Source organism: Eptatretus burgeri, chromosome 3 (assembly GCF_056783735.1).
Source record: "Eptatretus burgeri isolate ZD-2024b chromosome 3, Ebu_testis_v1, whole genome shotgun sequence".
Taxonomy (NCBI): domain Eukaryota; kingdom Metazoa; phylum Chordata; class Myxini; order Myxiniformes; family Myxinidae; genus Eptatretus; species Eptatretus burgeri.
In genome coordinates this window covers 116,747,256-116,761,293 of record NC_140963.1, presented here as the reverse complement: position 1 = coordinate 116,761,293, position 14,038 = coordinate 116,747,256, and the positions used below count along the sequence as shown (strand labels likewise).

General features: G+C 44.1%; 1 protein-coding gene across 7 annotated transcripts in view; it reads right to left on the bottom strand.

The window, feature by feature from the left end:
- The window catches only part of ABCB11 (ATP binding cassette subfamily B member 11), a 168,955-nt gene extending 155,891 nt beyond the window's left edge, over positions 1-13,064 (bottom strand). For 6 of the 7 annotated variants that reach the window (XM_085875228.1, XM_085875225.1, XM_085875230.1 and 3 more), the window contains exons 1-3: positions 12,960-13,064; positions 1,513-1,619; positions 1,407-1,425 (exon numbers count right to left, since the gene is read on the bottom strand). In XM_085875228.1, the coding sequence (XP_085731354.1) occupies positions 1,407-1,425; positions 1,513-1,619; positions 12,960-12,979 (146 nt within the window). In that variant the 5' untranslated portion in view covers positions 12,980-13,064. Of the gene's footprint in view, positions 1-1,406; positions 1,426-1,512; positions 1,620-12,959 lie in introns of those variants that run through there. The other variant, XM_085875229.1, reaches the window with a different exon arrangement.
- Positions 13,065-14,038: the final 974 nt, after the last annotated feature.

Below are 14,038 nucleotides of genomic sequence, written 5' to 3'. Positions count from 1 at the left end.
GTGCGAACAGTATAAATCCCAATTATTTTTTATTTTATTATCTTGCCAAAACGAAGTTTTTGCAAGATATGTAAGTCAGCTTGTATGTTTTTTTTTGTCTGTAATCACGTATAAAAAAATTCTGCAGAGCACAGTTATTGGAAATTTTTGTAACTTCGCATATCAGAGGCCTATAGAGGTCCCTTTCAGTGCACAAAATTTTGAAGGTCAAGGTCACTTTGTCGCAAATCAGGGGAGTCGACGAAACCCTTATTTTTTGAGTAATTTTGATCAGATCGTCTTCAAACTTCATGGGAATATAGTTCATGGTCTGGTGCTCAGCTGATTAATTTTTGGTGGCGATTGGCCTTGACCTTCATGGTTAGCGCCTGAGGTCAAACATATTTGACCCCAAGGTCAAATTTTCAAGTTTTAGGAACCATATCGTGTAGTACCTCAAATGGAACACCTCGATGAGTGCTTTCTAGATATGTCAAGCTTGAGACATTATGACGTCATTTGGTGACGTTATGAGGCAAAAGCATATTTTTCATGGTTACTCTGTAGAACGATTCTCATCGGAATCTCCCGTCGGCAGATATTCCTCAAGGAGTTGCTCCTGGTGGATAACAGCTCTGTTCACCTCAGTGTGACCTCAAAGAAGTCACACATGGTCACCTTTTGGCAAGATACGGGTCAGCCTGCGGGTGACATTGGTTTTTATTTTACTATCATTACATTTTTTTTTGTTTGTAGTTGTATTCATGAGTTTGGGTGTGTGGTGTTTATGGAGCCTCAAGGCTCTGATAACACCAGTAAACACAAAAAAAATAAAAATAATAAGCAATCCTGTTCTTGAAGGTGTAGTAGTTGTGAAGGTGATGTTGAGGTAATATTTCTTTTTTCCGGATGCGATCTTGTCTTGGTGGTAATAAAAGCCCGCAAAGTGCTCCTGAAATTATGTATTTTATCCACTAATTTAAGTCGTTGAGCCTGCAATGTTAAGGCAATGATACAAATTGAAGATAGGAGAGGGGGTGCCATCAGTGAAAAAGGTTGAAAACCACTGCTTTACTTTATCGTTCATGGCAGAAAGGGCCTTCACCACCATAAATCCGACTGGCTGAGAGCATTCACAAGTTGTCGCACTCAGACAAACATACAAACGAGGCAGACCGACATATGACGAAAATTGAGAATAAATGGGTAAAAACAGCTTCCGTCCAACTCGGAGATAAATATTGCAACATGTGGTTGAGGAACTTGACGGGCATGCAATTTGCTGGAATGCCAGCTTCACTTAGCCCTGTACGGTGCTCTTAAGTATCAACCTCTCTCCATCCTTGCAATAATTGAAATTGAAACATTTGCTTATGATGAAGATGAAAACTTTCAGCAGAAGAGAGATGGATCAATGTCTCACTTACTCAGTGATGACTTCAGTGTCTGCAAAACCAAACAAGTCATTGAAATCGTTGAAAAAACCAACAAAGACGATAAAGAACCCCATCCCCCCAAATCACGGGTTGTTACCATTGCATAATCCATTTCTGTCGTAGTTGGGTTTGTTATCTCTGATGATTCTGATGCTCTTCAGCTTCACTGAGTTGTCTTGCATGGTGCGCTGCTTGTTGGCAATCCTGTAAACAAAATCCATGATACACATCAACACTGTCGACAAAGCAAGTCACAAATGCTGCTCTTGCGTAATATTGTGTCCTGTTATGTTATTGTTGGGATTTTTAGCCAATGATGACTAAACAGATGATGTGAAAACACCTGGATGCAGGTATTTGTGTATAGTGTAGGAACTTCCATCCGCATTGGAGCTGGCAGAATGGCTTAGTGTTGTGCTCGTGGGGCTTATTGCTTGGTGACAATGGGAGGCTCTGCCGGTTATGGTGTTTCTTGTGTGAAATTCCGGGTCAGCCGTGGGACCAGAACTGCTCCCTTTATTTCTTTTCTTACGATTTTATTTTATTCTTCTGTTCAAAAGACCTTCTTTATCGACCTTTGCCCTCATTTGAGGGCTCTTCAATTACTTCCATGGGTGAAAACCTCATGAGGACTCATAAAAATGGAAATGCAAAGAGGAAGTTTTGGAGGACATCGGGACAAAACGCAGGATGCGTGGCCCAAGTTTGGCAATGAGCGATCCCCGTGGGGCTCCCTGTTGGTGGTGGCATCTGTGGTGGAGGTGAGCCACTGGCTGCACGTGGTATCATAGAAAATGATGGAGAGAGAGCAGAAGTGTTTGCTCCTCGTCGAGTATCGTCTTGGCCAACCTGAGACCACGTGCTACATCAGGGTTTTGGAGGAATTGCTCGAGTCTTGGGTTGTGAAGTTTGCGGACACATCCAGAGAGAGACAGAAAGGAGGGGGTGCAGCACCATTCTCGTGGCCTGCGGTGCGGATGAGGCCACCAGAACGTCATCTTAAACAGGCCTGAATCCCCGCCCCCCCCTTTTCTTTTACCTATTATTTTACTTTATACCCTGGCAAATATTCCTTTGTTATTTTGTTTCCCCTCCCCTCCCTTGGGTTCACATCGGGATATCTGGGGGGGGGGGGTGGTGTTTAATATGTTGGCATCTATTTCTATACCACCGAATGTCAGCGGGATCTCCTCCCGTATGTTTATTAATTTTTTTTGTATACCCTGTTCTCTTATCCTGAGTAAAGGATTTGCATTCATCCCACTGTTCAAATTTGCATGCATTTGTTTACCTTTGCATACTATGTCTGAGTGGGGAGTGTAACTTTGCGTCAGCATTCGGATGATAACTCCGCTCGGTCATATATGGTGCGACCCGCACACTGGGAACGTGGCCAAACATATTGGCACCCTTGCACTTTTTTTTCCAAATAATGCACCATTTCTTCCAGAAAATTGTTGAAATTAAAAACTCTTGTTATCCACATATGTATTTCTTTGGTTTTCAGTGGAACAAAACAAAAAAGCTGAAAAATCCTAAAATCCACACAGAAATCCTAAAATGGCCCAGACAATATTATTGGCACCTTTTAAAAGCTGTTCGATGTAATTAGATTTCAAGCAAGTGATTCTCTAACTTTGGAATTTAACTCACCTGGGGTGAATTGCAGGTGCCTGCAGTATAAAAATCACTCATTCAACCAGTTTGAATGAAGCAGAGGAATGGACATGCTGTTTTGTGTCACTGTGTGCACCACAATGAGCATGGAGAAAAGAAAGAAAAACCAGAGAATTGTCTGAGGAGGTCAGACACAAGATTGTAGCCAAGCATGGACAATCTCAAGGCGACAAGTCCATCTCCAGAGACCTTGATGTTCCTGTGTCCACCGTATGCAATGTTATCAGGAAGTTTAAGGCCATCGGTACTGTAGCCAACCTCCCTGGACGTGGCCACAAGAGAAAACTTGATCGAACATTGCAGCGAAGGATTGTTCGAATGGTGAAGAAATCGCATCGATCAACTGTCAAACAGATTCAAGCTGAACTTCAGACACAAGCTAACCGACCCTTATCTCCTCCTGCTATTAAAGATGAAAATAAGCTTCCGCTCACATGGCAGCCATATTCTGACATCTGACATTGTACAGCAGAATGCTGGGCTCATGTACATCATTCTGCCTCAAATGTAACAGACTCGTAACCAGAAGGCTCAGCTCTGTCCATTCCGACAGCTGCCACAAATGGCTCCACACAACATACTCCAATCTCGCACGAGAATAGAAACCTTACACAACGCATTCAATGAAATATTAACAGTATTTCCTGGAAAACAACTCAACTTGATTACTTCCTAAACAAACACAACATATTCATCTGGTATGCCTAATTCAAGAAACCAAACTTGCACAAACATTTCACGACTACTCCATAGTCAGAACAGAGGGACCGCATAGTCCAGGAGGAGGCTGTCTCACCATTGTTCAGAATGACATCGTACACAACAACCCAAATCAAATACGCACTATCCCAAGCCGACGCAACCACTGACATCAACTCGGACAAAATCAAAGCAGCCAACAAAATCTACAACTACATCGACGTTCACATTCCAGCGATCATCTCATGACCAACTGATTCCACTCCAAACCATCAAGTATTCACAAATACACCCGACCACACACGAGGACAAGCGAGTGACTCCATACAATTCCCACAGTCCGACCTGGTTGTCATCCCAAGCTGAAAATATAAACCATTGTGAATAGCAAATTCATACTCAACTCCACCAGGTAACCATAGGAAATGGTGAGCAACCCACTCGAATACTCCAATCCGACAACCAAACACCAACCTCCATCGACATAACCTTCAGCTCACCCGAACTGACTCCTCTGGGAACAAATATCATACAAACGATCATTCAACCACCTGCTCATCCTCTTTACCTCCGCCACCGAAGGAAAAGGAGGTTATGTTTTCACCCCTTTCTGTTTGTTTGTGTGCAGGATATCTCAAAAAGTTGTGGAGGGATTTTGACAACTTGGTGGAGAGATTGGGTGTGTGACGAGGACAAATTGGTTCTCTTTTGGTAAAGATCCGAATCCGAATCTGGATACGAGAATTATTTGATTTTGAAAGTGATTCTTCACCATTGAGAGATAGGGCCAAAAACGATATAGTACTGTCAAGCATGATGTTTCAAAAATGTATTGGGCCCGATATGTTCTCATGAATCAAGCATTACGTGGTGGAGGTATGCGCTCTACAACGTGCCCTTCTCGTTAAACATCAGTTTCACCAAGACATAACTTGATCCCACAAACCTGAAACTTGCATCAATAACCAAACGACCAACTGGGATTCAATTCTTCCAAGACTCATCAACAAAGCAATCGAACTTCACCATCTTGACAAAGCCTCCAAATAATTTAACAAACTCCTTCCCACCTCCAATAATAAACACAAAAACCACAAGGTCATATGAAACAGTGCAACCCTCACTTTTCGACAGAAATCAAGCACTTTATCCACTCAAGAGCCACACTTCATGAAAACAAATCCCCCTCAAATGAACACTGAAAACAAATCGCCAACCTTGATTACATCACCTTGCTCATATAACAACAAAAGCGATAAAACTGGCAACAATATAAAACCAAATCCATACAACTTCGGCAAACAAAAAATAAATTCACACATCCAGCACCACTCCAACCCCATCCCACAAAGCACTAACCTACACAGCATCCATTCCCACCACCAAACAACAAGTCAAACGTCCTCATGAAACACGGCTCACACATAAACTTACAGACGCATAACTTAACTAGAACGGTACTCGGTAGAGAGCATGTACCTCCGCCATGTAATGCCTGATCCATGAGAACATATCAGGCCCAATACATTTTTGAAATATCTGCGGTGGCGGAGGTAACAAATATCGTTTTTGGCCCCATCATTCAATGGTGAAGAATCACTTTAAAAATTAAATAGTTCTCGGATCCAGATCCACATTCAGATCTTCACCAAAATCGAATCAATTTGTCGTGGTCACACACCCAAGCCTGTCCACCAAGTTTCATCCAAATCTGTCCACAACTTTTGGAGATATCGTGCTACGTATCGTTTTTGGCCCAATCTCTCTCTGGTGAATCCGGATCCGGATCTTCACCAAAATCTAATCAGTTTGTCCTTGTCACACACTCAACCTTCACACCAAATTTCACCTGGATCCGTCCACAACTTTTTGAGATATCCTGCACAGACAAACAAACAAATATACAGTATACAGTATATATATATATATATATATATATATATATATATATATATATATATATATCTCTCTCTTCTCTCTCTTCTCTCTCTTCTCTCTCTTCTCTCTCTTCTCTCTCTTCTCTCTCTTCTCTCTCTTCTCACTCTTCTCACTCTCAACATATGGAGTCGATCCGCCGATCCGCCGATCCCCATGGGACACAGTCCACACATGGGACGCACAGTGTGGATCGGCAGAGTGCTCGTCACACTCCATATGTTTCGATTTTCCTGCCGATAACATCACGTACCTTCTCATTGAATTGTTTGCATTAGCAGGAGCAATTGTCTGGGTGATAGACGGACGGTTGCTCTGTGCGGATTATGCGATTTTACCATGTGAGATGTAATCCATGGCGATGCTCACCATAAGTCAGGAGGTGCATTTGATATTTGATATGTATGTGTGTGTGTGTATATATATATATATATATATATATATATATATATATATATATATATATATATATATATATATATATATATATATATATATATATATATATATATCGTTGCGGCTGAGGGTCAGGGTGAGAAGACGACAATGGGGGGGGGGGGAGCTATCTTGTGTTCCCTCCAGACTCTCCGGAATTGCAGGCCATCACACGTAACTCCGTGATGCAGCAGGTAGCTAACTGACCGTGCATGCCAATAACTCAACAATATGACCTCAGGTCCTCCATCAAACCGGTTACCTAATTAATCACGTGACCTAATTACCGGGAAACACGCCCTTGGTATGCCTTGTCGGAACCGGTCACCTTACCGGGTCAGATGCAGCCGAGCAACACTGCCGAGGACGTACCGGCTGGAAGAATGAATCGTTGGGAATAAAGTCCCGGCTTGGCTAGGATACGGACTATGTTGGATCAATGAAAGAAAAGACAAAAACGAGCTGGGAACATTTCGACACAAGCATTTATTACAGGCAGGTGAGAAAAAAAAATATGTGGAACAATGAATAGATTTATTGTTGTATGCAAGCAGGGACAGCAAGGGATTCGTGAGGTGCGACAGCAAGGCAAGCAACTTACTAAAGCAGACACAGAGGAGACTTATCCCGATATAATTCTTCTGCACTCAACTTTAGCGAGGACAGGTGTCATGACACACACACACACACACACACACACACACACACACACACACACACACACACACACACACACACACACACACACACACACACACACACACACACTGATGAAGAGGAGATAATCATGTGAAAGGAGAGGCGATGAGGGCTAATGGTCTCGCAATACCTTGCACGGTCGGCCAGCCACGCTACCCAGTACATTTTGGAGGACGCTCCGCTGAGCGATCCCTCCTTGAGATTCAGCGTGTTGTCTCCGGCATGGTTACGGTGCTGGCGCAGCGCGTACACCGATCCACAGAATGGGCGAGGCCATCAGGCGTGAGGAAGGGCGGTAGGTGGAGCCAGGTGGGTGGGTGGAACCAGCGGTGAGTGGGTGGAGAAGGCGGCGAGAAGCAGGTGGAGTCAGGTGGGTGGGTGCAGCAAGCAGTGAATGTAGAGATCACAGCTTTTGAGGCAAGGTGAGCACACTCAAACGGCTTAGCGATCGTCTTTTATAAGGTCCATGGTGCAGGGTGTGGCGACGACCCGAAGCAATGTGTCGTCACCCGACTCGGGCGCTCCCATTGGACCCTGGCCACCGCACGACCCGGCCGCCAAGGCTGGAAGCTGCCTCATTTTACATCCAGTGAGACATGGCTGAGCTGCGGAATCGTCTCTCTCCGAACCCCGTGATATGAATCGCCTTGCACCTAACTCCTGGGCCGTGCTCCGGCGACTGGCCGAGCATTGCTTCAGTCCCGCATGCCCGCTCAGGCACACCTGGCACGCTGCAGATGGCGCTGATCAATGCGCTTGTTCTCTCCATACGCCATGCGGCCCGAGCGATCAGAGCCGTACAACATGCCTCTGCTTGGTGGCGACTGCATTGAGGCGTAGATGCAAGAAGTTCCCTGCCGTCCACGGGAGATATTGGTGGCCGCGGTGGCGAGCGAAGATCGACGGTAAGATGTCGTTGTAAACCAGTGCGCAGACCCGAACAAAGATGTGTGCCATGCACGTCCCATCCAGTGCGATGGTAATTATCATGGGGCTGCGCGTGGGTTTGTTATCGTGGTGTTGATGCTTTTTTTGGCCTCCGTGAGACGGTACTCTTGCAGTGGAGTGTTTTTCGTCGTGGTGTTGATGCTTTTGTTGACCTCCACGAGGAAATTCATACGTACCTATGCGGCACCCTTCCTGATGGCGGAAAGGAAGAAAGAGATATTATCAGACCTAACTGTGAGACCCACACAACGCACTTCGTCCCGCTGATGCATTTTACATGAGGGGTAGGTCTAACTGCACGTACACTAAAGAAATAACTGTTTGGGGATCACTGTATGTTGGGTGCCATTGCCTTAGAGGCGGCATGCGGTCTCCAGAACCGCATGCATATATATATATATATATATATATATATATATATATATATATATATATATATATATTTATTTACGAATTTGCCGCCCACCCAGCGTGCGAACAGCCGCTTCAGCCAATGGCGGCCGTCTCGCCCACCGCACGGACAATTCAGTCGCGACTTTCCGGAACAACGCCGAAAACCAGTCACGGGTGTGCTCCAAGCACACACCACGGCCTAGTCAACACTCTACCCGCGCTCGACAGGGTCAATTGCCGAATTATCGATATACCTAAGTATTCGCACGGGCCGACTACCGAGAGACCATACTTCAACGAAGGCCTGCTTGGACACGAACCGCTTAAGTGGTTCGTTCCGTTCTGGAATAACCGAGCGGTGTATTATCGCCAGGCCTCGTTGGACCCAATTATTTTATCGGCTATTAAAAAGCCCACTATTATTCCGAAAGCACGATAGCAGTTCAATGGGGAAGGAGGACACAACGAGCGGGTTCACATTCACACAAGGACATTTACTTATAAAACGACACATATACAATCAAGCATGCATGTATGGAATCAAAACACCGACATGCATGTATGCAGAAAAGCAATGGAATTGACAGGAAGGGACAAGCCACGAACAAGGCAAAGCACTACAACCGTCTATTATTATTGTTCACAAGCACTTACACAGTTCTACTTATTGGACTCGGTGCCACAACATTCATTCAAAGAAACAAGGAAAGACCCCCTCAAAGACAAGGGGGTCAGACTGGACCCGTAGGCCTTTATAACGTGGAGCCGTGTAGATCGCAGAGGCTCCGCGAGACCGTTGCAGGTTACCTCCACCCTCGTGGTGACTTCCTTGGGCGACACTCGATGGTCCTTCTCCAGCGACCCACCGACTGCGGGGACTCTGGACTCCAGGCTCCAGCGTGGCTACCCACAACTCTGCACTCCGACACGAGCCCAGATCTCCACTGACTGACTGACTGGCTCCACCGACTCACTTTGACCCAGGCAGAGAGCGACCACTACCTCCAGACCTACAGCCCCACACACTCGACCTCTCGTTACGCGTGCCCTTTTATCTCGACGGCCCATCGCCCCTCCCTTCGCGGCGCGCGGGGGAGGAAAATTCCAGGAGAGATCGGCCCAGCTCTTTTGTTTTGAGAACTGCCTCCCTGCGTCTCTTCCGCACATGCTTTTCATTCGGGGGGTGGGCGGAGGGCGGAGGGGTGAGGCCGTCGTCCGTTCTCTCCCGAGGAATGTCAAGCTTCTCGCAACCCTGCTGAGGTGGAAACGTGGTGGTGGTGTGGTAGGTGTTAGAGTGGCATGACTGGCGTTTTGTGGTGGTAGTGAAGGTGGTGTGGTTGGGCGGTGGTGGTGGTTAAGGTGGTTATTGTGAAGGCGGCTGTTCGTTGTCTGTGGGGATATTGGCGGTTGACGAGAAGGTGGTTGTGGTAATCATGGTTGTTGTGGTTGGTGGCGCTTTGTGGTGGTAGTAATGGTGGTTGGTCCAAAATAACGATAGTAAAGAAAAACGGCTAACTCAAAGATCACAGCCCGGGTGACACAAATAAATCCCATTAAACAACGGTGGGGAAATCTAACTGAACACGGACTTATCGGCATAACTGAATTAAGGACCTATATGGTGTTCTGCAAATTTCCACAGCCATAACAATAACAATATATATATATATATATATATATATATATAATATTATACATATGTATGTTCTGTCACCAACAAGAAGTGGTGGGGGTAGAGGGGTACAAAAATATTGCCTCGTTTGTGCAGGCTTTTTTGGCCTAATGGACTCCTCGTGCATTGATGTTCCTTGTAATTCCTTAACTGACCCTTCCTTACCGTCCCATATGATTACTCTGCTGTACAGATAAAGTGTTTCAATGCCTCATGCTCTCTCGCATCAACCCTCAAATCCCTCTGGCCCTCCATCAACATTGGTCCAGTCCACAACTACATATCTCATCACTTTAATGAAGCTCATTACTCCTTGCGCGTGAAGCGAGAAGCGGGGTTAAGCAATTGTTTCCCTTTGTCAGTCTGTTTGTCCGTCCGTTCGTCCATCTACAAACATCAGTTTATGATCGAGGAACAACGTCATTCAATTGAATGTTATATTTTGAACACGAATAGGAACACGAACCCGCAGTTCAGCAGTACTTTGGCTTTGAATTTGTTCCGATTGCGCATGCGCAGAAAGAAGTAATGTTTTTTTTTTTTCATCTGTCCGCCTGTCTGGCAATCAATCAAAACTGAAAATCATCCAAACAGGAAACTTACTGTTTTTAAGGATGTTAGAAAGGACGCGAACAACAGGCACGAAGAGCTCATGTATAACGTGCTAAATAAGGTGGTGTCAAAGACGGTGCATCAATAGCAATACACTTCTGAAAAAAGTTTCTTTTTCTGCAACCTTTAAAATCTTTATTTTATTTAAATTGAGGTATGATACAAGAACACTGTCGAAAACAAATCACCTTTTTGGGACTTAAAAAACCCTTCGTTTAGCAGTACTTGGACAAAATATTACAGCATTTTACATCATCTCAACCTATCAAATTTGCCGCTTGCAGATCTCGCCTATGTCCTTGTTTCTCAAAACTTCATGAGGTAAGGTGTTCAATGTATTCTCTAGTTCTAGATGTAGTCAATCACCCCAAACCCCCTCAAACGCACACAACTCGGCATCATCGACGTCAACAAAGCCTTTGACACTGTACCCAGATACATTGAAGTCAAATATTCTCACAACAAACATGGACAACAACAACAAACTTTGGACCTCAAACTTTCTCTCTTGCAAACAAGCACGTGTTGCATTCAATAATACCTATTCATCATGCAAAACCCTCCCAAATGGTGTCCCACAAGGAGCTGTCTTTTCCCCAGAATTTTTGACCTTTTCCTCCATTACATCCCAGAACCCCCATCCAGTCTGAAAATCTTTACCAATGCAGATGACCTTTCCATAGAAGCACAAAACCACACTGCAAATGTAACCATTTGCTTATTTCAACAATACAACACGATTCCAATACTGCCTCACACTCAACAGAATCATCTCACCAACCAAAGCGAACAAGCACGAATCCAACTATCACCCAACGATCACAATGTGCATCCAACAACTTCCACTAAACAATAATTCAAAAATAGTCGGAATCACACTCAACTTTTGCAATACCTTCACTGAACACGTACAACGAACCAAACACGCAACGCACTAAAAGCATGAACTAACACCAAGTTTGGTCAACAAACTATCAACTATGCCAACTATCCCAAGCTGGGCTCCAACCATATCCAAAACCAAACATACTATAACTTTAACAAACCCAAGACAAAGCACTCAGAATCATCACAGGCTGTATCCAACTCGCCGACATCGATCACTTTCAGGTAGAAACAAAAATAATTCCTCTCCAACACTACTTTGCCATCAGAGGCACACTTTTAATCAATACTTCCCAAACACCAGAACACCCATGTCACCACTTGCTCAATTAACCACCACTTCCCAGACACAAAAAGACCTCACCCACAACTGACTAAACATGTTCTTAAATGTGCCACCTCCACCCAAAACACAACATGTCAGAAAAAACATTTACAATCACATGACCACCACAGTTAAACAACAGCAGAACTACAATAAAAGTCAAACGAACAACATTCCATAATCCACTCATCCGAACAAACCCTTCCACACTACTCCAGAGTAATACGAGTCAGAGTCCATTCTGGTTACAAGCCCACACTTGAAACATATTGTTATGGTCAGGTATCTTCCACAACAGTCGTGCTGCCACCAGGTGAGAATGGAAAAGGACCCCACGTATCCCGGTTCAATCTGGGGTGAATTCGCATTTAAAAACGCATGACTGCGAGAATCTGCCTGACAAGAGTGACTGAGCAAGCCCACCATGAAATTTGCTTGACAAACGCTTCAACGCGAACCCAATCTGCTCATTTAACAGGTTAATTTGCCAATTGACTATGCACTATGGAGTTGTCCTGATGACCACACAGAAGTTGACATTAACAAGAAAGGGGTTCATTGCAAGAAAAATGGAGGGTGGGCATGAGAAAAAGAAGGGGAAGAAGAGCATGGCCGTGCCACTGGAATCACGACAGCTTAAACAAATAACTTATTCTTTTCATTCAGGGAGGACAAGACAAAAAAAACTGTGGCAAGAGCCCTGTTTGCGCAAGCAGTCTTGGTCCCTTTTACCTGCCCGAGTGTGGTCTTTGGTGGCTTGAACTGATTACTTCTCTCTCCGGGCTGCGCATGACCACGAACTGCCAGGAGCAATACCACGAGACGAAAAGCACTGGGACAGAAGACTGGGGGTGTGGAGGGTGGACTTTTTTTCTGGATGTTTCTTCTTCTTGCTCTTTTTTCCTCCAAGTGTCCCTCTTCTGTGTTCTACCCTGATGTGTTTTCCTCCTTTCCACTGTGTTCATACATTTATGACTACCGATTTATAACTTCAAGACATATATATATATATATATATATATATATATATATATATATATATATATATATATATATATATATATATATATATATACATAGATACATGCACTGTTTATACAATGAATTTGAAACTATGACAGTTCGTCATTGCAAGAACATTATTTTTCACCTGCCAATGACATTCATTATCTATGACAATGCAAGAATGCAGTATCATAACTAAAGCTCCCACATCAAATATAAGCTTTCCTTGAGTAATTTCAAGCACCTGAATCTTATTTACCTGCCTGATGACTTGTACATCGACGTGAATTCAAGCAGTCTATAACTGTCCCAATATGCACATCGACATCACCCAGAAGGCTGAACAGGAGTCCAAGAATATTTGTGAGGTTCATCAGGCTCTTTGACCAGCCTTTTATATAGGACCCCTCCTCCCTCAATAAACACGTGGCACATCGCTGGGAAGGGCCATTGTCCTGCCAGTCAAATGGGTCAAAGGCAATTCCCAAAGTCCACATTCCCTGCACTCTATGGTTCCCATTGAGAATTCTTGGGAAGAAAAGCACTGGGAACAATGGATAACATTCGTGTTTGACCCAGGTTGCCCGGTTTCACGTTCCCACCTGAACTGAGGGACGCATTGTTTGGAACCCTGGTTCAACGTCCTTGCAATTCGTATTACAGTGTGCTGATATCAAGCTCCTCCATGAGTCTTACGTCGGGAAGGGGGGGGGGGCGGGAAAGATGATTTTTGAACATTTTCAGAAGGAAGGAAAACTGATATTGGTTCAAATACATTCTGCACATGGCATTGCTTTTAATGTCATGATGAAGATTCTACTCGATCATATCTCTACTACTCAGAAGAGTGACATTTCTTGCAATGGTATTGCCTTTTGTACCTTTCGTTCATACAAGATCATTTCAAATATTTATTCACAATTATAATATTCTGGATCTTTGTTAAAATGGTGTCCTGTGATTTATTCTCATTGAAGGTTTCAGGTTGGGATCGAAGCAGATGAAGAAAGCAATTTCACGTTCAGAAGGGAGGCTTTCTGCATGCCTCAGAGGTCAGGACACAAAGAGTATTGACCCCTTGAGGAATAACACAATGGTCGTTTCACTCTATCTAACGATAACTCAGAGCACAATAACATGCGTGAGTTAATCTTTCTCGTTTATCAGATCTCATGTGGATGACGAGTCATAAGCACAGTAATAGGTATCAAGTGGTAATCGGGGTAAAAAAGCTGAATTTGAAGAAGGAAAGGGAAAATAAAAAGGAAATCCATGAAGGTTCTATTATATACAAGCAGCTAACTGGGTAGTTCAGTGGTAGTAGAGTACATATCTTGG